This window comes from Canis aureus, chromosome 1 (assembly GCF_053574225.1).
Source record: "Canis aureus isolate CA01 chromosome 1, VMU_Caureus_v.1.0, whole genome shotgun sequence".
NCBI classification, from domain to species: Eukaryota; Metazoa; Chordata; class Mammalia; order Carnivora; family Canidae; genus Canis; species Canis aureus.
In genome coordinates this window covers 103,223,580-103,249,677 of record NC_135611.1, presented here as the reverse complement: position 1 = coordinate 103,249,677, position 26,098 = coordinate 103,223,580, and the positions used below count along the sequence as shown (strand labels likewise).

Sequence of the window (26,098 nt, the reverse complement as noted above, 5' to 3'; positions counted from 1 at the left end):
GGCCGCCCATCGTTTATTTCTTTTCCCTTTTTTTGCGTTTTTTTTTAATTTTAAAAATATTGTATTAAAATTCTATTTATCTTGATGAATGGTGTTGTTTTTCTTTTTTTAAAGAGTCCATGCGGGACTCCATCTCAGGACCCTGGGATCAAGTCCTGAGCCAAAGGCAGACGCTTAACCACTGAGCCACCCAGGTGCCCACCACTGAGCCATGCAGGTGCCCCTGAATGGTGGTTTTGTTTTGTTTCCTCAGCTTTGCCTTAAAATGTGGAACCTTTATCTTGACCCTGGGAAATACTATGTTACTGTATGATAGAATACTAATAGACATCACCTCTGGACTTTATATTCAGTGACTTCATTTAGACAAATCAGTCACTTTTTCTGTGCCTCAGTTTTCTGCTCTGTAAATTATGAATGGTAACATGCAGCATGATGTGATGCATTGAAAGGGGTCCATCTGAGGACAGAGGACACTCTGAGGACAGTTCTGGGCACTGGGAAGTGAAGCTGAGGTCTCTGCACACCATGCAGGACTCACTGGCCTTCTGGCTCTTTTGAGAACACACCAAGCCTGTTCCTGCCCCAGGGCCTTTGCAATTTAGGGTTCCTTCTGCCTGGAATTCTTTTTGCCTTCATCTTATTCTTATTGTGGTAAAATACATGCAACATAAAACTTTTTTAAGGATTTTTTAAATTTATTCATGAGAGATACACAGAGAGAGAGGCAGAGACACAGGCAGAGGGAGAAGCAGGCTTCCTGCAAGGAGCCTGAAGTGGGACTCGATCCCAGATCCTGGGATCATGCCCTGAGCCAAAGGCAGATACTCAACCACTGAGCTACCCAGGCATTCCATGCAACATAAAGTTTAATGACATTTAGTATATTGACAATATTCTGCAGCCAACACCACCATCTACTTACAGAGCTTTCTCATCGTTCCGTAAGGAAGTCCTGTATTCATTAATCAGTCACTTTCCATTTCTCCCTCTCCCTAGTGCAGCAAACCACAAACCTACTTTTTTTTCTCTCTGTGGATTTGCTTATTCTGAATATTTCATACAAATGTAATCATATAATCTGTGGCCTTTTATTTCTGACTTCTTTTGCTTACAATCAAGCTTCATTTTGCTGTACCATGAAATTGGTACAAACATTCCTTTTTATGACTGAATAATATTCCATTGTATTCCCCTCTTATCTTTGCAAGCCTCATTGCTTCTTGTCATTCAAAGCACAGCTCAAACATTACCTCTTTAGGAAATTTGTCCCTGATTGCTCTTTCTAAATTATCTCAGCTCTCACTAGTTTACTTCCCAATACAGTCCACTATTTGTAATGATTTTATTTTTCTCACTTGTCTGCTCTCTTGAGACACAATACCAGGGCCCCCAATGTCATCATTTAACTCAGAACATATTCGATCCCAAGATTTAGAGACAGATTTCCTGGCTGTATGAGCCTAGGCAGGTCCTGTTACTTCTCTGAGGCAATGTCTTCGTTTGTCAACTGGGAATAATAATCATGTCTATTTCATGGGGTGGTTGTGAAGATTATTATTAGCAGGAGTAGCAGTAATAGTAACAATAGTAATACCTCATGTTGTTTTCATAAAGATGTCCCCTCATTCACTCATACATGAGAAATTACCGCATTTGGGATGCCTGGGTGGCTTAATGGTTGAGCGTCTGTCCCTGGCTCAGAGTGGGATCCTGGGATCCTGGGATCAAGTCCTGCATCTGGCTTCCTGCAGGGAGCCTGCTTCTCTCTCAGCCTACGTTTCTGCCTTTCTCTTTCTGTCTCTCATGAATGGATGGATAGATAGATAGATGATGATAGATAGATAATCACTGCACCCCCTTGAAGAAATTTCTTAAATCGCATGGACATCACAATCTGTAACTGACCAGATTTCCCTTTTCCCTGATGGTTGGCCATCAAGGAGCTCAGTGCAAATTAATACTTTGCCCTTTCTTTAGTACATGGGGCAAACTTTTGTCTCATTTCCACTTAACCTGCTGGTCCAAGAGCTCTCTTGCCAAATTTCATGGACCTTTATCTACCACCTGAAAACCTGTCTGAGATGAGAGGAGGGAGAGGCCAAGGAAATGACTGTCTTTCCTAGACACAGGTTAGGAAGCAGAATTTGTTGAAGGAAGGAAGAGGTGGAACTGTTGGCTTTCCCTGCATAGTTCTGTTATTTCTCCCAGTCTCTGGGTATTCCCAGACTCTGCATATCTACTTTGTCTCGGTGATGAGAGTACATCGCTTGGAGGTCAAGTCCAGATCTACAACAACTCGGGGTTTCCAGCATCTAACAGAAGCTGCCACAGTGAAGATCTCGGAAAACAGAATGGATGAATGATGGAAGAAAGAAGGGAAGAGGGGAAAATATGAGTATGAAAATCTTTTTTTGGGCAGCCCAGGTGGCCCAGCAGTTTACCGCCACCTTCAGCCCAGGGCCTGATCCTGGGGCCCCGGGATCGAGTCCCACATCAGGCTCCCTGCACAGAACCTGCTTCTCCTCCTTCTGCCTGTGTCTCTGCCTCTCTCTCTCTCTCTCTGTGTCGCTCATGAATTAAAAAAAGAAAAAGAAAAAGAAAGAAATTCTTTTAAAGATTTTATTTATTCACGAGCGATAAAGAGAGAGAGAGAGGCAGAGACACAGGCAGAGGGAGGAGAAGCAGCCTCTATGCAGGGAGCCCGATGTGGGACTTGATCCCAGAACTCCAGGATCAGGCCCTGAGCAGAAAGCAGACGTTCAACCGCTGAGCCACCCCGGCGTCCAATGAGTATGAAAATCTATGTAAGGTACAGGTGTGGGAGCGGACTAAATTTGTGAGCAGTAAATGATTCTCATGGACTCCTCATAACAAACATACAGGAGGTATTGTTACAACTATTTTTTCACCGGAGGAAACCCAGGCTCCGAGGGATGCTTGAATGAATAAATGAATACATGGATGATGGGTGGGCAGGCCAGGTTCCCTCAGTATGTTTCCAAGATGGGCAGCCCATCCTTGCCCTTGGGGGATCCCACTCTCTTGTTCCCCTGGCCCCTGCCCTGCCCCCTCCACCCCATCAGTAAGCACCAGGCCAGGCCACCAAAGTTGCTGAGTATTTATTTGGTCCCAGGAATGGTGTAGAAATCTGACTAGGGATGGGAGCGGGTGATCCAATGCAGGAAGAGGGGCACTGGGAGCAAAGGGGGTAGTAGGCTGGGTCACTGATTGTCAAAGCAGAGAGTGGGAGGCTGGGGTGGGGGCAGGCCAGACTGTTCCCCTCCCCCAGGGGTCCCTGGGGCTTCTGAGTATGTGCTTGGTGGGAGAGTTGGCAAGTCACTGCGACTGGTACAAAGGGGAATGGGAAGGCAGGAATGGGGCAGGTTCGGCTGGTCAGCGGTCAGAGAAGGCTTCAAAGTAGACCTGGGTGTGGCTCTGGCCAGGAGTCTGAGATCAGGGGCTCAGTCCAGGCTTGGCAAGGGGCTTGAGGTGGGGATCAGGGTGCAGGCAGCGGCCTCACTCGGTCAGGGGGCCGCAGAGAGTGCCACTGGGCAATGGGCCGCCGGGGGTTGGCCAGCATGTCTGCCCAGTGCCGCAGGCCAGCTCCCCCAGCCGCTGCCCCAACAGCCACCCTCCCGATGGCCTCGTTCTTGCCTAGCTTGTCATAGTCCAGCACAGTCAGCTCCACCTGGACCTTCTGGAGACAGGAAAAGACAGGGTTTGGGAAGAAGGCATGGCAGAGAGGGGCTCAGGTATCATTGCCAAGGAGACCCTGTCCCTAACAATCTGAGGTCTTAGGGGACTTGTTAGCACCCTGAGCTAAGGCCTGTCAGGGGACTCTAATGGTGGAGGGGATGGGAGGTGAAAGGAGGGACAGCCTCTATTACAGGGATGCTCTGGAGTCTTTCTTCCTCTGCCATGAGACTTCAAAGGAGCTAAACCCTCAGGACCCCATTGGTAAGGGGTTGTTAGGAGCCTTAGGGAACAGTCCTAAGGGGGGTAAACCTTCAGAACTCTGAAATATGTGCAGTGGCCAGGCCTGGGTCCTGGCTAGGCCCTGTTCCTGAACAGTTGTGGGGAAATCTTTTCCTTAGTACCCATAACTCCTGAGGGGGGTGCCCTTGGGGTGTAAGGCATTCTGGTCTTGCTGGGGGTCAAGGTATCCTGGTTTTACTTGGAAGTGGGGCATCCTGGTCTTACTCGGAGGTGGGACAACCTGATCTTGCTTGGGGGTGGGGAGCCCTGGTCCTCTGAAGAGGAAACTGACTTCAGAAACACAACCTCAGGCTCCCAGGACCTGGTTTTAACGGTTGTTAAGGAGTCTCTCTTTCAGGCTGCTCTTCCAGGGGCTTTGGGTAGGTCTGAGCTCACCTGCACCTGGTCACAGGGCACTTCGAAACTGAAGGCTTCATTGTAATAGGGGTTCAGAGTGTTCTTCTTGATGGTGGTTTTCTTCTTACGCACCTTTTTGCCCCCCTGCAGCAGATGGACCTTGACATACGGATCTGGGCAGAAAAAGGAGTCTTATAGTCCCCCAGCTACAGAGTCCCTGGGATCATATTGAGGAGGATGCATGAGACTCTGCTTTGGAACAACACAGAGACAGTCTGTGCACCCCTCAGCTCTCTCTTACTGTGTCCAAAGCAAATCCATATCCTCCAGGGCAGTCTTGGACTCTCTCCACCAAGGGACTCCCAGGACCCAGAAGCTGCCAGAACCTTTGCTACAGAGCTCCCCATTACCACCATTTCCTTGCTTCCCACACACCTGAGAGCCCTCCTACGTCCATCTTCTTCAGGTTCTTAGCCTCCAGGACAATGACGGTAAGCTTACCGGCCGTAGGGACGTAGCGGAGGGAGAAGCAAATGTCACCTAGTTTCTCCTGCTAAAAGATGGAGAGGGACCCATCGCTGGAGCCCTGCTTCACGTCCATCCCCTCTCGGACCTTCCTTCCCTCCCCCTCGCCTTAGAATGGAGTGGTCCAGTGAAGACCACAGTGGTACAATCCAAGGAGAAGTGGAGATGGTGACCTACCAGGACAGGCCCTGGGACTACCATCCGCATCAGGTGTAATGACTGGAGCCCTGAGAGGCCTCTGATCTGATTGGCTGGGCTCACAGTGGGCTGGCTCAGCCGTGGGAGCATGGCCACACGTGCTCACCTCCTCCCGTGGAGCAGCCTGCAGCTCGCGCCAGGCCAGCACTGGCCGCCCCAAGTCCACCGAACTCATGGGGACCCGCACCTCCCCAATGGCATCATTGCGGGAGAAGCGATCGAAGTCGTACACTGCCATGACGAGTACCCTGCCCCCCAGTTCCACGTAGGGGACCTAGATAAGGGGGCCACAGAGAAGAGAGCACAGGTGAAGAGTAGGAAGTAAGAGGGACAGGAAGCCGGGCACAGCACATCCAGGCAGAAGGTGGCAAGTTGGGCAATAAGGGTTCAAGAGAACAGTTGGGCGGAAATCTGTGGAACCCAAATGGGACAAAGGAACAGCCTGGGGGTCAGTAGTGCCCCAAGGGGACCGGGTCCTGTGTAAAAGTTCTCAGAGCTTGGGCAGCCCAGGTGGCTCAGCGGTTTAGTGCCGCCTTCAGCCCAGGGCATGATCCTGGAGACCAGGGATGGAGTCCCATGTCAGGCTTCCCCGCATGAAGCCTGCTTCTCCCTCTGCCTGTGTCTTGCCTCTCTCTGTGTGTGCGTGTGTCTCTCATAAATAAATAAACAAAATCTTAAAAAAAAAAAAAAAGTCCTCAGAGCTGGTAGCTGCTATCTGAGCTGTGGCTGCCTCCAGAAAAAGCTGAAGGGGTCGCTCCCCAGTATCTCAGGGACTGGGAGCAGGTTGCCAAGCCTGGAGCACAGAGGCCAGGAGCTCACCTTGAAGGCAAAGTTCTCCCCAAAGTGTGGGTTCAGTGTCTGCCGATGCACCTTGGTCTCATGCCGCCTCCGCTTGTCTGGCAGCAGGTACACCCTCACGTAGGGGTCGGAGGAGCCACCCAGGTCCAAGGCAGCCAATCCCTCAGCTTGTACAATGCCCACCAGCAGCTGAAAGGTGATGAGGGGACTTTAGTCTCGGCTTCCTTTCTGGAGCCTCCTCTAAAAGGGAGTTAGAACTCTCCGACCCTCCCTTCCACACCATCTCCCTCCTCCACACCCACCTGGCCACTCTGGAAATCATAATCAAGTGAGTACTGCAGCCGTCCTAGCTCATGCTTCTCTGCTGCCTGTGACCCTGGCCCAGATGGTGCTGGCTCCAGCTCCTCCACTTCTGGCTGCACCTTAAGGAGCCAGGAGCAAGAGTAGGTGAACTCTTCCCTTGATAGTGGTATCCTCCAGGCCCAGAAGCCAAGGGAGACTCACTGATCCCTCAGGCTACTGCTGAGCCCTTGCAGGCTAAGCAGAGCCAGTGTTTGATTAATGATGTCTGCCACAGGCAGGGCCTAGTCATAGTAACATGGATGCAGTACTTAGTCGAAGTTTGATGAATGACATCTGCTATGGGGGAGAACAGATACAGTGACATGTATTCAGTGTGTTTGTCATGCCTAGACTAGAAAAACAAGTACCAATCACACCTTGTTGTGTACAAGAAGGAGGCAGAAGATTTTATTTCACATGCTAATGGATGTACTAGGGTTGTTGTCCAAGTTGACATGTTGATTAATGACCTTGTCACAGAAAAACATGAAGGAGAAATGGTATATTTACCCTGTATTTGCCATTCTTTTTTTTTTTTTTTTTTTGTATTTGCCATTCGAAGCTAGAACAAGACTTCTCCTTAACCTAAGCCACCAATTTTCAAAATTCAAGTGATCAGAATTTCCCTGAGAAATGTGGTAAAATGCCTTCACTTAGAGATTCTGATGCGGTAGGTCTGGAGCAAGACCCAGAATTTGTGTTTCCACAAGAACCTGAGGTGAGTCTGGCAGGTGGTCTTTGGACATCATTGGCTTGAGGGACAGGGATGGAGGCTGGACACCAGGACCCTAAAGGGTGATATTTACAACAGCCTTATGGGGTTATAATTACAACAGCTATTTGTTATGAAGGGAAGAGGGGAGATACTGGTTACAGACCATGAATGTGAGGCTCAGAGAAGGATAGTGAATTCCCCTAGGTCACAAAGCTGGGGGAGTGGTTTTTCTGGGTTGGAAACGTAGGATTGCCTGGTTCTGTGCTCAGACTCTTATATCTGTAACCTCTAATTTTCCACTCCGGTGGTTTCTTCCAACTCATGTTTCTTTCATTCTCTTGGGGCTGCCACACTAGCCTCTTCCCTGGCCTCCTTGCCCCAAATCTGGGTTCCAGAGGATTCATTCCAACACAAATTTTCTATGGTTCCCAATTGCCCTCCTGACATGGGACCACTGAGCTCTTCAGACATCTATTCTAGGGTGCAGTATATTTATATTCTGTGCTCCAGCTATTGTGAGATGCCTCAACATCTAAATTCCAGGCCTTGGCTCATGTTCCTCCCTCGAGCTACGATGTCCTTTCTGTTCTTGGCTATCTGTGTGTGTTCCTTGGGTCTCAACACAGGAAATACCTCTCTTTGGGAAGCATTCTTGTGCTCTCTAGGCTATCAGGTGGTTTCTCTGCACGCCGATACGCTCTGAGCTATCCCTAATGTGGCACATAGCACCCCGAATTGTGAGTGTCTGGCTTCCCCACCAGACTGGTTCTCACGAGAAGTGACTAGATGCAGCCCAGCTACAGAACCCCAGGGTCCAGGTCAGGGCTAAACACCTGGGGAGATGAGTGAATGAGGTGGGCATAGGAGGGAAGAGTGCAGGACAGGGCAGGGCTGAGGGGCCAGGCCAGGCCACACCTTGTCTATGTAACTCCGGCCCAGTTCTTTCACTTCCTGAAGGTGGACCTGGGCTTGGGCCTGGCTCTTCTTGCCCAACCGCCTCCGACAACGCTTCCGGTAGAGACAGAAACAGCAGCCAAAGAGGAGGAGGCCTGAGACCAGAAGGATGGCAGCCAGGGCCCAGGGTGGTACTGCAGAGGGCATGGAGACAACACTCATTGAAGCCCTAGGAAGCAAGCTGACTGATTCAGTCCGAATTACACGTGGAAGCTGGAATCCTGGCCTTGCTTCCCCTCCAGCCATTTCCAGTCCGTTATATTATCGTGTTTTCCTTCCCACTGCTCTCACCTCTAAAGCGATTTGATACCCTATTCTTGGCTGACACTATCCAGATGTTTTTGCCTGTTACCGGCACCTCCCCTTGCACCCCCATTCTAATTTCTACTCAACCCCTGACGCTTTTAAAAGCCATGCCCCTCCCCTGCCTCAGTTTCTCTATTTCTAAAAGAAAGCAAAAGTGACCCTTCCAATTCACAGTTCAAGATCCCATTCCATTACACACTCTGATTTGGTGCTCGATTTCCTTGCAAACCTGTTCCTTTCTACTTGACTTAGAGTCAAGTCCAGGATTCCGACGGCAATACCATTCGGATTTTCCCCGCCCGCCAGCCGAGTCCGAATCCCGCCCCCGAGAATCCCAGCCGGGCTTTCCCTCCGCTCTGGCCCCGAAACTCGCTCACCTGGGCCGTGGCGGATGCGACTGGAGTCAGGAGGCGTGTCGGGCGCTGGAAGCCCCGGGGTTGGGGGCTCCGAGAACATGGCGGTGGGGTCCTACGGTCCCTTCTGCGGAGGCACCCAAGAGCCCTAGCCCCCCACGCCCACCCCGTGCATTCATTGAAGCCGAACTGCGTTCGGAACAACGCGGGACTCCAATTCCCATCAGGCCCCTGGGCGACTGGCCGCCTAGGAATTAGCCAGCAGCCGCGAGGCATGCTGAGGGTTGTAGTATCAGCCTTCCCGCGGCGGAGGGCGGGCGCGGGGGGCAGGTTCCAGGACCTCGTTCCATCCCACAGGGACGCCCCCGCCCTGCCAGCCCCCCAGGAGTCCCGCCGACTTCTACCGCTTCCATTCCCTTCCACTGGCCTGAACCGGAAGTGGGCGAAGGCAGGCGTGGGAACCGGGGCCCTGGGTCGCCCCGAGCAACGGGTGGCTGATTCGGGCGGGGCCGGAGCTAGGATGGTTGCCCTGGCTGTTGCCAAGACAACGGGCGGGGCTGACGTACAGATGCAGAGTCCAGGCGCCGCAGGCTCGCTCCTCTCGCGGTCCGGACCCCAGCCCCGGACCCCGCGCGGAGCGAGCGTGGGGAGGGGGCAACCTCGGCCGTCTGTCCACGCGCCCACGGCTGGCTCCTCCCCGCACATCTGGCCCTGCGGGCGGAGCCTCGGGCTCCCCGGCCTCTCCGGCTCTGCGGAGGGCTCCCTGCCTCCGCTGCCCCGGCGGGGGGTGCGGTGGGGGGGTGCATGGTGGGGGACGCGCATCCTTCCCGGCCTGCTGTCTCTCCAGCGCATCCCAAGCTCGGTCTTCACACCTGTCCTCGTGACCGCCTCGGCGCCCACCCCTCTCTCTCCATTCCCTATTTCTGTCCATTCCCCCACCCGCCTCTCGCCGCTCCTGTCTCTGTCTCCCTTGCTCTCTGCCTGTGGTCCGGGCTGTGTCTCCAGGGGTGTCCCACTCTCGCCCCCTGCCTGTGCCCCCTTCCCCTCTGCTCATTGTCTCCACACACCTGTCCCTAAATCCCAATCTTCCCTTTGCAGTCTCCAGCCCTCCCACGCCCTCTGTCCCCCCACCTCGCGCATACACACACACACACACTCACGCCTCGTCTCTCCAGGGATGGGGATGAGGAAGGGGCTTTGGGAGGGGGTCCCCAAGACTCCTACCTGCTCGGCGGCTGGACTGGACCTTCTCTGGAGACACTCCGGCGCCAGCCCCGCCCGGACCCCGCCTCCGCACGCGGGCGGATGGCGCTGTCCTGGGTGCTGATCGCTGAACTCGGTGGGGCGGGGGCGCGGCAGAGCGGAGCCAGCCCGGGAGTGGTGGGTGGGTGTGTGTGCGCGCGCGCGCGTGCGTGCGTGCTAGGACTCGGGTACTGGGAGAGCCCCGGCCCGCCCCTCGGCCCGCCCCCAGCCAGGAACCACTAGGGCGTCCACGGATATTTTTCCTGGTCCCCGAGGATTTTCTGCTTTCTGATCCAGCTGTCTGGCATCCAGGCCCCATCTGCGCACCTCCACCCTCACCCCCGCCAGAATACCTGGTCCTAGGACCCCGGACACTCTCTCCTAGGACCCAAGGAGTCAGATATCCACACAAGACTGAGACACAAGACTCAGCGCGAAAGCCTCCAGTGAGTCTACCCCAGACCTCACTCCAGCACGAGGCCCAGGAAGCAAGCCCCCTATGTTCCTACTCAGGAAACGGCGTCCACACTGCCCAGACCCGGGACACAAGTGTGGACCTCCAACCCTCTCTGAAAGACTCAACCATCCAAACACATTTTTGGGGGGTGCAAAACTGTGGATCCCTCTAGCTATCCCCTAGGACATTTACCTCAGTTCCTGAACATTGGGAATCCAGGCCCACTCCCACCCCAGTATTATTTCTAGACCCAGAAATCCACAATAGCAAGCATCTGTAGGGAGAATAGTGATTTAATAAATTATGGGATAGAAGAAAAAGATATGTACAGGCAGTGGGGTGCAGGGAAATCTCTGATCCTAGAAGACTGATATGGTTTCTGAAGTAAAACATGGCATGGATCCTGCCTACCCTTGGTCCTGGGGGTAGCTAGCATTCCAGACTCTAGTTTCTTCTTTCTTCAGGATGCAGCTTACATCTCTAAGACCCTACAGCCTAGACCCCAGCCTCCTTCTCTCTCAAAGAATGAGGAAATCCTAACTCCCATCCCTCCCTCCTTTGAGGAGTCAGGAATCCAGGATACCTGCTTCCACCTGCCCTCTCTCCTCTAGGGAAACAGTTGAGGCTGTTCTCTACCCTCAGGACCCAGGAGTTTGGGAACCCAGCTGTCTGCTCTGCTGTCCCAGAGCTCCAGGAATCTGGGCTGAAGTGGGGATCCAGAGTTTATGTTTGGCTGGGCTGGGGTCTCAGCCTTCCTGAGGCTCAGATATTCTTATACAGTGGGTTTTCATATGCGGCCCCATTTTCTGTCAGGGCTTGGTCTGGCTGCTGGAGAAATCGTAGGATGCACTGGTGTAAGAAGACATACTGGGCCTGGGGAAGGACACGGGGTAGGGGGTGAGCCTTGGCCTGCTTTCCCCCAGGGCTCCCTCACCACCCGCATTGTGCCCTCAGAAGCCCCATCACCTCGGTCTGCACCATTAGAGGCCGGCTTTCCCTCATCTTCCTCACATAGTTGAAGGGCCTCACACATCGATCACGCTCCAGCTGCCGCAGCAGGACATCCAGGGCAATGAGAGTGCCCGTGCGGCCCACACCAGCACTAGGCAGGAACAAGAAGGGGTCAGGCCCCAGGAAGGGGGAGTCTTGGCTGATTGGAGGGATCTGTGTTTGGAGCTCCCAGAATCAGGGTATTGCTCAGCAAGGTAGCATTCTGGGGGATACGGTGTGAGTGGAGGTTATTTAACCGAGCGAAAACCACTGTGTATGACTGTGCTTTGAGTTCTTTCTGCCTGCTCGGTCTGGCCTCAAGTGCCCTAAATGCCCTTTTCATTTTCCTTGAGAAGTAGGAGCTGCCAGCACGACCATTCTACAGATGGGAAGTGGGGTCTGAGTGACAGGAAGTCACTTCTCTGTCCTGGGTCAGTCAGACAGTAAACCACAGAGTTGGAGTTCACAAATGAGAAAAAGAACTCCCAAGCTGATCATTCAAAAAAAAATGTTTAAACATGTTAAAGAAAACAATTCTGTGGCATTTACGATATTCACATTGTTGTGTGACCACCAGGTCTAATTAGTTCCTAGACGCTCCCATCTCCCCAGAAGGAGACCCTGTACCCATTAAGCAGTCGGCTCCCCCTGCACAGCTGTCCCCATCCCCTGGTGACCATCAACCTGTTTTTTGGCTCTGTGTGGATTTACCTATCCTGGACATCTCATGCAAATGGGATCCTACTATGTGTGACTGTTCATGTCTGGCTTCTTTCACTCAGCATCAAAGTTCCTCCACATCGCGGAGTGAATCAGTATTTCATTCCCTTTTAACGGTTCAAATTAATCCTCTCAACCACTCTGCAACGTCCCTTCTGTGCTTGGGAGGGGGTTGGGGTGGGGGAAGGATGACCCCCTGCTGGGGACACCTCCAGAGGGCACTCTGGGGACAGGGACGGTGTTAGGACACACTTTAGCAGAGTTTAAGAGTGCCACCACGGGCCACTCCCTATCAGCCTCGAACCCAAGACGAGCTTCCTGACTGGGTTTTCCCAGCCCTGCTGTGGGGAGGAAACCCTTTTGGTCATGAGGGTGCCCTGAGGACCAGGAAGACTGAGGCTGGCACGTGGTATGTGTTGTAGAAGTGCTGGCTATCATGGCAGCCAAGACCCCATTGCAGAGTCTGTCCGCCACTCTGGAGCAGGTCCCTTCTATTCCCCCCATAACCTCATCTACAGAGGCTGCAGGGTCAGTATCAGGAGAATGGCTGATGGGGTGAAGTCCTGGGCCTACACTGGAGGTGTTTCAAATGTTCCTCTAAACCTCTGGCTGCTTGTTCCTCCTGCTCTTCACCCCCATCTCCTGCACCCCATTGCCGCATTCCTCTCCTTGACCTTTCCATCTGGCTTTCTTGTCTTGTCACCCATCCTCATTTCCCTCTGCATTGCTGCCCCTTCGCCTTCTGCCTCCACCTCCTCCATCCTCCTTCCATCTCCTGTAGAAATGCCCAAGGACCCACAGAACCCCGGTTCCTGGGTCCCACAGGAAGGGTGCTCTCCCAGCGAGGAGGTCCTCACCTGCAGTGAATAATGGGAGGACCTCCCCCCACAGTCTGGTCCAGCCACTGCCGGAGCATCTTCCAGAAGGCCAATATGGGGTCTGGGGAGTAGGGGACGCTGTGGTCGGGCCAGGTCATGTAATGGAACTGACGTATGTGTAGCATCTTCTGCTCTTGCATCTGGAAGGAGAATGGGTTGGGGAGGGAGAGCTCAGGACCCCAGAGAGGGCTGGTTTTAAACCAGTGGGGGCAGCTCTGGGCACATTGTGGTCCCCTGGGAGAGTGATAGAAGGCTCGGCTTCACCACGGTTTCTGAGGAGCAGAATTAGGAGGAGGAATTGAAGATCAGGACACGGCTGGCAGAGAACAGCAGACTCACGTGCCAGAGCTTCAGGTCCCGGACTGTCCAGTTCTCCAGCACCTCCTCACCCTCCAGGGTCACTTGGAGATGCCCATATGTGCAGGGCTTGGTGTCTAGAGGCCAGTAATGCTCACACTTCACCTGAAGGGCAACTGGGAGGTCAGGAGGCCCCAGAGAGCCCATCCAGGTACCCATCTGCACTGTGGCCTTTGCATTCAGTGCCTGGTGATAAGGCAAGACCTTCGGGAAGCCAGGTTAGATTCACCCCCGCCAGGAGGACCCCTCCTTCTCAAAGCCATTGGGGCATATGGACTAATGGATGGGCTTGGGGGTCAGATAGGACGGAATCAGCGAGATCTAGGTCAGGGTCGACAGTGGGATCAGTTTCGGGATTGGAGCTCTGGGGTCACCCACAAGACCCTTGCAAGTCTCTCACCTGGCCGGATTCCACACAGTTGGTCAGCATGACCAGGGTGTGGCTCTGCTGCTCCCACACCAGGCGCCAGAAGTCACCCACCGTCTGGGGCAGGGGCCCCTGGGCGGCAATGAACTCTTGGGGATTCTCGAGACCCTTGTGGAGGGAAACAAGCAAGTCGTGACGCCCTCCAGCTCCTCCCTTGTCAGCATCACTCAGCACCCTCCTGGCTCCCAATAGCAACCTTACAGGCATGAAGCTGGCGTTGATGTAGTCAGAGCCTGGCTCATCCTGGAGGGGCTTCAAGGACACACGGGACCAGTCATCTAGGGGAAGAGGCCAGCATTTGTGAAGCGGGGCAGGGGGGTGGAGACCCAGGGACAGAAGTCATGCTGAGGGCAGACAGGCATTGGGAGCTCTGAGAGGGGCCAAGGGACCTCATCTGGGAGGACTGGGCCAGGGGAGCAAGAGTTTTGTGTCTCACAGGGGATGGGGATGGGGTCGGGGATGGAGTGTTGACAAAATCATGGCTGGGGATTAAGTCAGCAGAGGCTTAAGACTCACAGGGCAGCACGTTTCTGTAACGGTTCTTGGCACCATTTTCAGGAGCTGAGGCCACCGTTTGAGACTGGTTGTGGCTCTCCAGATACAATTGCTGGGGGCAGAGACAGAGGGGGTGGACAGGCATTACATTTTCTCCACCTTCCTCCAAGGATACTCCCCCTCAGCACACCCAAATCACCCCCCACACCCTGGAATTCTGCAGCACCCACAAAAATAGATCATGTGGACCACCCTCACCGTAGGGCACTTGGGAGGATTTGGAGGACAGTGGGGACTGGGGAGGTAGTGAGAGAAGAGGCATCAGGGGAAAACCAAGATGTTTCTTTAACTGACCCAAGGGCCCATCATAGTGTAAGATTTCCATGAGGAAAAAAAAGAATCTCTCATTGTGTAAGCATAAAAATAGATGGGGCTGCTCTTGTAGAATTCCAAAAAGGTGTGGCGGGATCTGGGGTGGGCATGTGGGGCTCAGCTCAGCCCCTTTGCTTCTCACCCACCTGGTATTCCTTTTCAAAGCCATAATTGCTGTCCATCTCATTTTTCCTGATGTGGTCAGCAAAGTCTTCTGCTAGGATGTCCTTTGAGAGGCTGTAGGAAAGGGGCAGAATTAAACTTCCACCAATCCTGTGATCTTGGAGTAAAAGAAAAGCCTGTTTCCCTCCCTGGTTGTTGTTAACCGCCCCAGAACCTATATGCAGCTTTTAAATGGAAGTTTGCACCTTCTGAGCCCCTTTGCCCAAGTCACCAGCCCTCCACCCTCTGCCTCTACCAACCAACATCTATTTTCAGTTTCTATGAACTCAGGGTTTGTTTGTTTGTTTGTTTGTTTTTAACTTCAAGTACAAGTGATGTCATGCAGTATTTCTCTTTCCCTGTGTGACTTATCTCACTTAACATCATGTCCTCCAAATCTGCACATTTTGTCACAAATGTCAGTATTTTCTTCTTCTTTTTTTCAAGACTGCATAAGTACGGGGATCCCTGGGTGGCTCAGCAGTTTGGCGCCTGCCTTTGGTCCAGGGTGTGATCGTGGAGTCCCGGGATCAAGTCCCACATCAGGCTCCATGCATGGAGCCTGCTTCTCCCTCTGCCTGTGTCTCTGCCTCTCTCTCTCTCAGTCTGTGTCTCTCATGAATAAATAAATAAAATATTTTTTTAAAAAAGACTGCATAAATACTCCATATATATACACCACATTTGCTTTATGCACTCACCCATCAGTGGCTACCTAGGTGCCTCCGAGTTTTGGCTCTTATGCTTGATGCTGCATCAAACGTGAGGATTGCTATCATTGAGATAGTGATCTCATTTCCTGAACATAAATACTCAGAAATGGGGGCACCTGAGTGGCTTAGTGGTTGAGTATCTGCCGTCAGCTCAGGTCATGATCCCGGGAGCCTGGGATCGAGTCCCCGCATTGAGCTCCCAGCAGGGACCCTGCTTCTCCCTCTGTCTGTGTCTCTGCCTCTGTCTGTCTCTCATGAATAAATAAATAAAATCTTTTAAATAAATAAATAAGTTCTAAGAAGTGGACTTGCTGGATCAAAGCGGTGTTTTTGATTTACCAGTTCCATTCCTGAACAGAAAGCCAGGTCTCAAAGAGACAAGGGTGCCCCCATGTTTGCAACAGCATTATTCAAAGAGCAAAGGTGGAAGCAGCCCAGTGTCTACCCTTCATCCACTGCTCACTCACTCATCACTTCGTTTGTCAGTGGAGGCACCGATGGACAAAATGCAGTCTGTACAATGAAATATTACCCTACCTTAAAAAGGAAGGATGTTCCAACATAGGCTACACCACGGATGAACGTGGAGGACATTATGCTGGGTGAGACAAGCCAGTCACAAAAGGACAAATACTATAGGAGTCACTTCTCTGAGGTCCCTGGAGGAGTCAGATTCATAGAGACAGAAGGTATAGTGGCACCAGGGGCTGGGGAAAGGGGAAGGGAAAGGACGTTTACTGGAGACAGAGTTTCAGTTCTGCAAGATGGGAGAAGTTCTGGAAACGGATGGTGGTCATGGTTGCATGACAGTGTGAATATGCTTAACACCACTGAACTGCACACCTAGAATCAGGTAAGATGGCCAAATTTATGTTATATGTATTCTACCACAATTAAAGTGGTTTAATTTTTAAATGATAAAAAGGAAAAAGGTGCTTCTTCTCCCATTTCAGGCCACTCCCGGGCTCTGATTCCTTCCACCCTCCTCAGCATCCAATCCTCCTTCTCATCCTCCTTCTCATCTGCATATCTACCCTGTCCTCTTCCCTTTAGCTGGTCAACATGCTAATCTCGATTCTATATTAAAATAAAACAGGCTTTTGACATCATATAGCTCCAGCTCTAACTCCTTGTCACTCCTCTCCTTGTAAGAGAGCTTTATGAACACTGTCTTGACCCAGTTTTGAGGCCAGATGAGAGGCCAATCTGTCCCCCTCCTTGAGCAGTGGTTAAACCCACACACCCACCAGCTCCTTCATGGGGGCCTCACGCTCTCCCCCACGGGGACCAGGCACCTGACAACCGAGGGTAGCCTCTGTACCCCAGAGCTCACCAAAGTGAGTAGTACTAAGCCCAATTGCCTGGTGTTGACCATTCCCTCTCACAGAATCCACAATCGAGTCCCTTGCCCACATTTCCCTCACCTCCCCTACCTCCAGACTGAGCCCACCCCTTCTCTGTGTAGCCCTCTCTTGGGATCTGCCAGTATAATAGACTATGTTTTCAGTGGCAGTCATGAAAGTGGCTGCCATGTCTCACTGGCTCCATCATATCTACACAACAAACCCTGTTAAAGCAAACACCTATACACATTCAAACTTCTGCAGGCCAGGTTCCTCTGCTGCATTTATGCACTTCACCAAGGCCTGCTGTCTGCAGCATTAATCCACGTAGTAAGGACATTTTTCCTCAGAGGCCCCTATTTTATCTGACTCCTTCTCTCCAATTCCAAGGGTCACCTCTGTCCATTGTTGGAGTGACTGCTCGGCAGCATTTAGCTCCACAAACTGCTCCTCCCTTCTTCCTGGACCCTCTCCCCTGCGTGTCACCACCACCATGCCCCTGGCCGCGACTTCTCCATCTCCATGGGCCCTTCTTTCTGCATCCACAAGATAAGGTGGATGCTCCCGAGAGTCCGAGTCTGTCTCCAAGCCCGTTTTCTCTCTGCACTCACATTTCTCATGGGGTTTCATCCATTCCCATGGCTTTACTTTCGAGCTCTACACTTGGGATTACAAATTCCATCATTAGTTCCCACTGCTCACTCTTTTGAGCTTCCGATCAACATGCCCGCCTGCTGCCTGGAACCTGATCCTGACATCCCAGCGGATTATCACTAGGACATCCAGACACACCTATGGAAGTTGCAGATGGCAAAGCGCTCAACATAGAGACAGTGCCAGGTTTGGAATCCAATGAATCGAGTGGTTTGTTGCAGATGCCAAATAGGGCAGGTAAGGTGGGAAGAAGTCAACTTTATGAATGGTGGGACACTGGCCAGAACAGGTCCTATGGCAAAGGAGAAACTGGACCTCACCTTTCCCCACACCTCATGTATATGCTTCTGATGACACCTCTTTTTGTGGACAGGCTGTCACAGCTGTTCTCCCAGCTTCCTATCTCTCCTCTCCTCTGTCAATCCCTGGGGATCATTCTAACCTAGAGATTCGATGATTGTTGACCTGACCCAAACAAAACACAGTACAATAAAGAGATTTGCACAGAGCTTCTCTTCAACTGTTCATTCACCTGCTCCATCAGGAATGTCTCTGCGTAGATGTCCCATAAGTACCCCCAAATTAATGTGTCTATAACTGAGGGGCTGATACTTTCCCCCAAATCTCCCCCCCCCCCCGCCAGAGTCATTACATCTCAAGCAATGGTGATTCCAGTCTTCCCACTGCTCAGGATGAATTCCTTGGGCTCATTCTTGAGCCCTCTCTGACTCCCAAACTACATGCCCATTCTTTAGCCAGATCTGTTGTTTAAAGACTCAAACCATATCTAGAATATTGACTACCTCTAGCCATTTTCAGGTCCAAAACAATAATCTCTTGTTTGAATTTTTATATACCTCTTCCTCCGTCTCTCTGCTCTTGCTTTTGCTTCTTAAAAAGGTTAGATTGGATCACCGAGTCTATTCAAAAGCCTACAAAATCTTCCATCTTCAAAGGAAATCAAACTCCTTACTTGTATCTGGAAGGCCCTACCTGACCTGGTCCCACCTCAGGGACATTTCCTGCCCTACCCTCCTTCATTTATTCTGCTCAGTCTCAGAGATACCAACATTCTCCAAGCATGCCCCTGCCTCAGGGCCTTGCATTTGCTGGTCCCTCTGCCTAGAATACCCTTTCCCAAGACATGCACAAATGAATTCCTCTTAGTTGTCTTAATCTTCCTTTTCCTGGACACCTGTCTACAATTTTCTCTAATTTTAACACCCAATCTAAAATACCCTTCTACTCTTCCTGTGCCTGACACTGCTCAGTGAATATTTTGTAGGATGCATAAAGTCCCAGAGCTGGAACTAGGATTGACTCCAAAGCCACTGGCTCAAGTTATGGAAAGCAATGGAACACTTGTGATCCCTTGGGCAGAAGGCATTGTGTGGGTGGGTTCACTGAGCCCACCCTCTGACCTACCCAGTGACCAGCAAACACACCTTGATTTGACCTGACAGCTATTCTTCTAGATGCTCCCCCAACATGTACTGTTTACCTGAAAACGAGACCCCTGGGTGCTGGTTCCCTCTGGCTCTTATTGTGCCTGGAAAAAAGACATTGCAATGGAAGGCTCAGGGAGTCAGACTGGAGCCAGGGATCCTCACACTCCCCCTGGCCCCCACTCCATGTGGTCAGTCAGCGCCATGCGGAGTCCCACCTCTTCTTCAGGAAGAAAATCAGCAGACCCACCAGGATGAGAAACAGAATGACACCAAAAATGGCTCCAGCAATCACCCCTGGAGAAGAAGGCATGGGGACCTGTTAGAATCAGCCTCATCCACTGGCAACTTGTCTATCCTACCTCTGTCCTTGCTTAGACTGTGACAAGAGAGCCTACAGGGCTGATGTGAGGGCAGAGACGGAGATGATAAAGCCTCTGGATAGAGCCCTACCTCCCACTCAACCTTCCCAGGAGCCCGGTCCAAAGACATCATTTGCTCAAGTAGCCTGGATGCCAGAGTGACTCTACCACTCCTTGGACTAGACTAATGGTTCTCAGCAAGGGCAATTTTGACCCCCAGGGCACATCGCCAATGTCTGGAGACATTTTGGGTTGTCACAAATGGAGTGGTGGTGCACTGGCTTCCAGCAGATGGAGGCCAGGGGTACTGCTTCACATCCTACAATGTACAGGACAGCCCTCACAGCAAAGAATGATCCATCCCCAAATGTCAATAGTGCCAAGATTGAGAAGCCACTATCTGACATTGATGGCATAGATAGCATTGACGGTTCGCCTCAGAATGAAGGCTCATCTTCTCAAAGTCCTGTTTGCTAACAGAAGGGCTCTTCTGCAGCAATGGTGCCAAAGATCTTGGCCTCAGGCTCTAATGGGCACAGATTTCCCAGGATCTATCCTTAGATGCCTGGTCTTGGGGCAGACTCCAGCCCACAGCCTACCTCCATCTGATGTGGTAGCCCCAGCTTCCCGACAGTCTTGATTACTAGGACCTGTCAACAGGCTCTGGTAGAGTCTTACACAGCCTGGTGGGGTGGCCCATTCTCTTCATGGACCTGGTTCCACACAATTAGACAAGAGGATCTTTCCTCCCAGGGACCTTGCTTTCTAAGCAACACACACTCCTGGGCACTAAGATCCAGAGAAGCCCAGTTGGGAGTAGAATCCATTTATCGTTGCCTCAACTGGCAGCCTCTCTCCAGATCAGAGTTTTTTTTTTCTTAAAGATTTATTTATTTATTCATGAGAGACATACACAGAGAGAGAGAGAGAGAGGCAGAGACACAAGCAGAGGGAGAAGCAGGCTCTCCTCAGGGAGTGCGATGTAGGACTCAATCCCGGATCCCGAGATCATGACCTGAGCCAAAGGCAGCCGCCCAACCACTGAGCCACCCAGGCGTCCAACAGATCAGATATCTAATCTTTTAAGAGGTCCTGATTTGTAGGAAGTGACGAGGGGGCCCAATGAAGCCTATGACAACAGTCAAAGGTATATGATCAGAGATTTCCCAAGTGTGAAGCTCAAACTTCTCTGAAATACCCCAATGATGAAAATGGTATAGCCACATTGGAAAAAAGTTTGGCAGTGCTTCAAAGGACAAACACAGAGTTGCCCATTTGATCCCTCAATGCCACTACTGTGTATATACCCAAGAGAAATAAAAATGTATGTCTGCACAGAAATGTGTACATGAATGTTCATAGCAGCATTACTCACAATAGCCAAGATGTGGAAATCACCAACTGATCCCTCCGCAGACAATGGATAAATGGATAAACACAACATGGTCTCTCCATGCAATGGAATATTATTTAGCAATAAAAAGGAACAAAACACTGACACATGTTACAACATCAATGAACCTTAGAAACGTTATACCAAGTGGGAGAAACCAGCCACAGAAGACCACATATTGTTTGATTGTATTTTTAGGAAATGTCCAAAATAGGCAAATCTGTAGGGAACAGAAGGTGAATTTGAGATTCCCTAGCCAGGTTGGTGGGAAGTGGGAAAATTAGGGGGTGATGCCTTAAGGGAGCAATCTTTCTTTCGTGGGTAAGGAAAATGTTCTACGTGAAGGTGACGGGGTGGCATAGTGCTGTGGATATACTGGAGACATTAGCTGTATACTTTAAGTGGGTGCATTGTATGATATGTGAATTGTATCTCACACTGTTTCAAAGAAAGCAAAAAACAGGGACGCCTGGGTGGCTCAGCAGTTGGATCTGCCTTTGGCCCAGGGCGTGATCCTGGAGTCTCAGGATCAAGTCCTACATCAGGCTCCCTGCAGGGAGCTTCCCTGCTTTTCTCTCTGCCTCTCTCTCTCTCTCTGTCTCTCTGTCTCTCTGTCTCTCTCTGTGTCTCTCATGAATAAATAAATAAAATCTTTTTTAAAAAAAGAAAGCAGAAAACAAAGCAGACAAACATACAGGACCCTTTGGATGGGTAAGATTGCCTCACAACAGAGCCTAATGGGGTCTCCGTAGCTCTATCCCTGCAGGGCTCTGCTCACCTGCATTGTCGGTGTGGCAGGTCACAGAGACAGACGGGGCCCTCATTCCATCCCAGATAGTCGTGACGGTGGCTGGGTAGGACTGGGCCGGCCTGAGATCTGAAACAGACACGCTCCTCCCACACGAGGACCTGTTCTGGGAGTCCCTCTGTCCACCCACCTGCCACTCAAAGGCCTCGTAGCCTCCCTGGGGGCAGGACCAGGTCAAGATGACCCCGTAGCCTCCAGAGGTGCTGATGCAGGACATGATGGTGACCGGGCTCGGGGCTGGGTGGAGGGGACAGGAGGACTCAGTAGGAGCCATACAGGGTGGCTTTCCATCCCCCCCACCGACCCCCACTTCCCACCTGTGCTGCCAATACTCTGAGAACTCGCCCATCCTTTCCTTTCCAACACCAGAACACCACTTCATCTCTCATATTCTGTCCTCCCCAAATAGACATACAACAGACCCCCTTCAAACTACAACTCCCATGAGCCCTTGGATGCTCTGCATCACTATAGCTTATAAGGCCATGATGCCATGACCTCATGGGATTTGGAGTCCACTCACCTCCCACTGCCCCCAGGTCTGACCTAAACTCCTACCTGCTGGAAAGGGGGCCCATCTCACCTGTGGATGCAAGGAGGCTCTGTGCCCAACTGGTCACATTGTTCCTCTCTGCCCACACGCTGAGGTTGTACAGGGTCCCAGGTTCCAGGGCCTGTACCTCATAGCGAGTCTCATTGGTTCTGCCTATCTGGCTGGCCTGATGTTCTTGGGGGTCTTGCTCTCCCTGGGGATGTCCCCCAGGGGCCCACTGGACCCAGTATGTGTAGGTCTGAGAGTGGAAGTCTGTGGGGGCCTTCCACCCCAGAGTGATGGAGCTGTTGGTCTGAGTTTCGTTGTGCAGATCTGTGACCCTGTTGGGAGCTGACAAGTGGGGATAGAAGCTCAAGGAGGTGTACCCTCAAGGACCCTTGAACCCGGGCCTGCTCACCTCCCCTGATTCCTTGGTCACCAGATGTGTCTACTTCCTAGGGCCAGGTGCAGACCAGGCTTGCCTGGGCCCTCTCTGTCTTGAGTCTGTAGTACTGGGTCCCACACATCACTTTTCTCTACACTATGTCCTGCATGAGCTAGCTTGAAACAGGGTTCTTCTTTACTTCTGGACACTTCTTTCTAGACAGAGCTGCTGACTTCAGTCTTCTTAGCCCAAGTGGCCAAAAACTAATGAGCTCCAAGTTCTCTCCACCCACAGAGAACCTAGTTCCTGGGATAATGTTGGTTCCTGTCATACTTGGGACCCTTCATATAGAGGATGAGAAGAGGGCCCCTTTGGTTCAGCAAGTACACTGGGTTGAGCTGTACACTTCTGGCTTTGACTCTGTTGGTTCCTAAGGGGTGGTGCTGGGCAGTCAGGGACTCATACCCAAAGACAGCCTCATGATTGGAAAGACCTGGCTGCTGAAGACAGATTCTTCCTAGGAAGCAGATCTATAAGCTCAAGGTCTAATGAGGCTGGATGGGGTCACCAAAGTTTCTCCAGCCCTCTCCTTCACCCATGTCAATAGTACTGAGTCTGTCTAGAACTAGCCCGAGTCTTACCAGTGGCTTCAGTGAGTGTCCTGCTGTCACTGCTGACTCCATTCCTCTCTGCCCAGACAGTGAAGGTATACAAGCTCCCAGCTTCCAGTTCCTTCAGTGTGATGCTGGTATCTGGGGTGTCCTGGGTGTTAATGGCAATAATGCCCTCCTTGACCCATGAGACCCAGTAGGTGTAGGGAGGTTGATCTGGGCCCAGGGGAGCTGTCCAGCTCAAGGTAATGGAGCTATTGGTCTGGTCTTGTGTCCCAAGACTTGTCACTGCATTGGGGACTGGCAGAAGGAGCAGAGAGTTAGAGTTTCCAATCCCTGATCCACAAGAGTCCAGAACACAGCCTTCCTGTGCAGCCAGACTTATAAAGGAACACTTCCTAGAGATGGGGCCTCAAGAGGCCCAGGTGCCTGCAGCCCTAAGTTCAGCAGGAGATTTCTGGACAGGTCTGTCCCCAGGAATGGCCTTCCATTCCTGAGTTCCTGAGTCTGCAGGAACTTCCTGCAGACTCAGCATTTGGGTCGGGCTGAGGTCATAGAGACAATGGCTGGATCCCAGAGCCCAGAAGAGGTGCCATCTTGGCCAGTTCTTAGCCTCTCACCAAAACAGAGAATAGGCATTGATGCTTATCATCTGTGGAGTTGCTGAGGTTCTGACTGGAGACAGGTACTTCATTCTTTTTTCCCACACAGTTATTTTGTACAAGATCCCAGTTTTGGGTCCCTCTGCTGGGAAATTAAGGCTGGCTGAGTGTCGGGTCTCAATTCTGTCTCCCTCTCTAGTCCACTGGAATCAATACACATGGTCCAGAAGGCCAAGGGCCAGGGACACCACCCAGATCAGGGTGATGTAGCTGATAGTCTGAGCTTCCATCCTCAAGACTGTGGCTTAGGGACTAGGAGAAGACTCAGGGGATTGGAATCCTGAGGGGCTCCACACATTCCACACCCCTCATCCCCCCAGAGCTGAGACAACATGACTTTGCTCCCTACATAGCCCTGGTTGCTAAGGAGAGTCACCCTCTAGGCTTATGGTCTGTATTCTAAAGGGTCCTAGGGCCTGACAATCCCAACTCAGAACCTGTGACGTTCTTTCTTCATCTCCTGCTCAACATGACCCATGATCCAAGGAGACTGTGAGTTAGAAAATCTGCTCCGTTATCCTGGCAATTCTCCACCACCACCTATCATCCCTCTTTTAGAAGAAGAAAAAAAGAGAGAGAGAGAGAAAACAAGAGTGGCAGCTGCCTCTCACCTGTGGTGGCGTTGCAAGTCTTGTTGGAGCTGCTGACTCCATTCTTCTCTACCCACACGACAAATTCATACAAGGACCCGGGTTGCAGTCCATCCACTATGACACTGGTGCTGGTTGTGCTTTTGGTCTCATTATCAGTCCACTGGATCCAGTAGGTGTAGTTACTAGGGTCAGGGTCGGCCGGCTCTATCCAGCTCAGGGTGATGGAGCTGGTGGTCTGGGCCTCCACACTCAGGTTTCTGACAGGGTTGGGAGCTGAGAATCAGGAAGGAGGGTCCAGTGTGAGCAGGGGAGCAGCCAGTGCTGTCTCTTCCACTACACCTAGTCTTATGGTCTCCTGCTAAGGAGAGTCACCCCCTAGTTCTATGGGCTGTACTCTAAGGGTCCCAGACCCTGACTGATCCCAACTCAGAATCTATTATGTTCTTTCTTCATCTCATGCTCAACGTGACCCAAGGAGACTGTGAGCTATAGAGGCTGCTGCGTTGTTCTGGCAATTCTCCACCACCACCTATCACCTCTCATTAAAAAAAAAAAAAAAAAAAAGGAGAAAGAACAGGAGTGGCAGCTGCCTCTCACCTGTGGTGGCATTGCAAGTCTTGTTGGAGCTGCTGACTCCATTCTTCTCTACCCACACGACAAATTCATACAAGGACCCGGGTTGCAGTCCATCCACTATGACACTGGTACTGGTTGTGCTTTTGGTCTCATTACCAGTCCACTGGATCCAGTAGGTGTAGTTACTAGGGTCAGGGTCGGCCGGCTCTATCCAGCTCAGGGTGATGGAGCTGGTGGTCTGGGCCTCCACGCTCAGGTTTCTGATAGGGTTGAGGGCTGAGAATTGGGAAGGAGGGCCCAGTGTGAGCAGGGGAGCAGCCAGTGCTGTCCCTTCCACTTCCTCCGACTCTTGCCTGAGTCCAGAAAGGACCACCTCCATCAGTGCCAACTACGGATCACCCTGCCCTCCATGGGGCCACCCCTGCACCAGAGCTCATGGGGGTTGAGTGCACCCTCACCTCTGTGTAGGGTGTCGACTCAGCAGGGGTCACTCACCAGCCACCCTTGCTCCTGTCCAGCTGCACAGGCCCTGGGGAGAACCCAGAGGGAAGAGTCAGATCCTTAGCCTCATCTTCCTTGACTCAGGGGAGACAGTGGGGCTGGGAGGGGCTGACCAGTGACCCTCTTGTGCCCTGCCCCCACCTTGCAAGTCTCTGGGGCCTGAGGGAGAAGAGGGACAGGTGGAGTTGTCTCCTCCCTCCAGACTGGGCTCTAAACAAAAGTCACCCCAATGTCCCTCTTTCTTCTTTTCTGGGTATGTATGTGTTGAGGGGGAGGAGGGGGAAGTGTGGCAGGAGCCCGGCTGTGTTCCCAAAGGAGGGGCTGGGGCCTGGACTCCCCAGTCCGAGGGAGGAGGGGGCTGGAGAACTGCACTTCTGGGTGAGCCCAGCTGCGTCTTGCCAGAAACCAGAGTTCACTCAGAGTGGATGGCCTTATCTGAGAGCCCAGGTGTGACTGGCTGATAACCCAGGAGCCTGCTTACTAGTCCAGAAGATCATCAGCCCCTCAGGACCCTAGCTCCCTGCCCCTGTCTGGGAGCACTCACCAGCAGCACCAGGTTCCCCCAGGTCCTGAGGTCCCCTCTGGTCCCCTTCATGTCTCCAGACACTGCAGATGGACCCAGGTGTCCCAACCCGACCTTTCGCCTGCTGGACTTTAAACGCAAGAATTTCCACTTTCTGAGCTGCACAGTGAGGCCACCGGCCAGGGCGGGAAGGGAGGAGGAGGAAGTAGAGGCTCCCAGCCCCACCCCAGCCCTCAGCCCTGGTTCTGGTCTCTGGAAGCCCCTGCTCCACCCCTCCTCAGGCCATGGGGTCTCCCCTCCAGCTCCTGGCTCGCCTTACACTATTCCACCAAAACCACCTGGATAAGAGGCTATTTCCCCGCTGCTGCGTG

At 52.0% G+C, this 26,098-nt stretch overlaps 2 protein-coding genes across 6 annotated transcripts; both read right to left on the bottom strand.

The window, feature by feature from the left end:
• Positions 1 to 3,106: 3,106 nt before the first annotated feature.
• SYT5 (synaptotagmin 5) lies at positions 3,107 to 9,894 on the bottom strand. Of its 5 annotated transcripts, none has more exons than XM_077914878.1 (9): positions 9,754 to 9,894; positions 8,551 to 8,676; positions 7,829 to 8,001; positions 6,159 to 6,278; positions 5,878 to 6,045; positions 5,165 to 5,332; positions 4,771 to 4,888; positions 4,375 to 4,508; positions 3,107 to 3,700 (listed from the first exon to the last, which is right to left on the bottom strand). In XM_077914878.1, exons 2-9 carry the CDS (start codon positions 8,627 to 8,629, stop codon positions 3,500 to 3,502), a joined length of 1,161 nt encoding a protein of 386 aa, XP_077771004.1. In that variant the 5' UTR covers positions 8,630 to 8,676; positions 9,754 to 9,894; the 3' UTR covers positions 3,107 to 3,499. The 5 variants fall into 5 exon arrangements, with proteins under 5 accessions (XP_077771004.1, XP_077770992.1, XP_077771013.1 ...); XM_077914866.1 differs by having other exon boundaries at positions 8,551 to 8,674; positions 9,751 to 9,892; XM_077914887.1 differs by having other exon boundaries at positions 4,771 to 4,885; positions 8,551 to 8,674; positions 9,751 to 9,892.
• Positions 9,895 to 10,502: 608 nt separating this feature from the next.
• On the bottom strand, positions 10,503 to 25,864 carry PTPRH (protein tyrosine phosphatase receptor type H). Its single transcript, XM_077914853.1, has 17 exons — positions 25,749 to 25,864; positions 25,199 to 25,232; positions 24,725 to 24,979; positions 24,146 to 24,400; positions 22,903 to 23,172; positions 21,928 to 22,227; positions 21,315 to 21,581; positions 19,000 to 19,078; positions 18,838 to 18,885; positions 14,611 to 14,701; positions 14,114 to 14,204; positions 13,799 to 13,875; positions 13,571 to 13,705; positions 13,153 to 13,275; positions 12,793 to 12,953; positions 11,192 to 11,327; positions 10,503 to 11,098 (listed from the first exon to the last, which is right to left on the bottom strand). Exons 1-17 carry the CDS (start codon positions 25,797 to 25,799, stop codon positions 10,988 to 10,990), a joined length of 2,484 nt encoding a protein of 827 aa, XP_077770979.1. The 5' UTR covers positions 25,800 to 25,864; the 3' UTR covers positions 10,503 to 10,987.
• Between the last annotated feature and the right edge of the window lie 234 nt (positions 25,865 to 26,098).

Coding starts and splice junctions, on each gene's coding strand:
- SYT5 (XM_077914878.1), bottom strand. CDS start 8,629: ATGTTCTCGGAGCCCCCAACCCCGGGGCTTCCAGCGCCCGACACGCCT. Junction 8,002..8,550: donor TCGCATCCGCCACGGCCCAG/GTGAGCGAGTTT, acceptor TGCCCTCTGCAG/TACCACCCTGGGCCCTGGCT. Junction 4,889..5,164: donor AGGCTGCTCCACGGGAGGAG/GTGAGCACGTGT, acceptor TCCATCTTTTAG/CAGGAGAAACTAGGTGACAT.
- PTPRH (XM_077914853.1), bottom strand. CDS start 25,799: ATGAAGGGGACCAGAGGGGACCTCAGGACCTGGGGGAACCTGGTGCTG. Junction 23,173..24,145: donor GACTTGCAACGCCACCACAG/GTGAGAGGCAGC, acceptor TCCTTCTGCCAG/TCCCCAATGCAGTGACAAGT. Junction 19,079..21,314: donor CTGCCACACCGACAATGCAG/GTGAGCAGAGCC, acceptor CTTCTTCTCCAG/GGGTGATTGCTGGAGCCATT.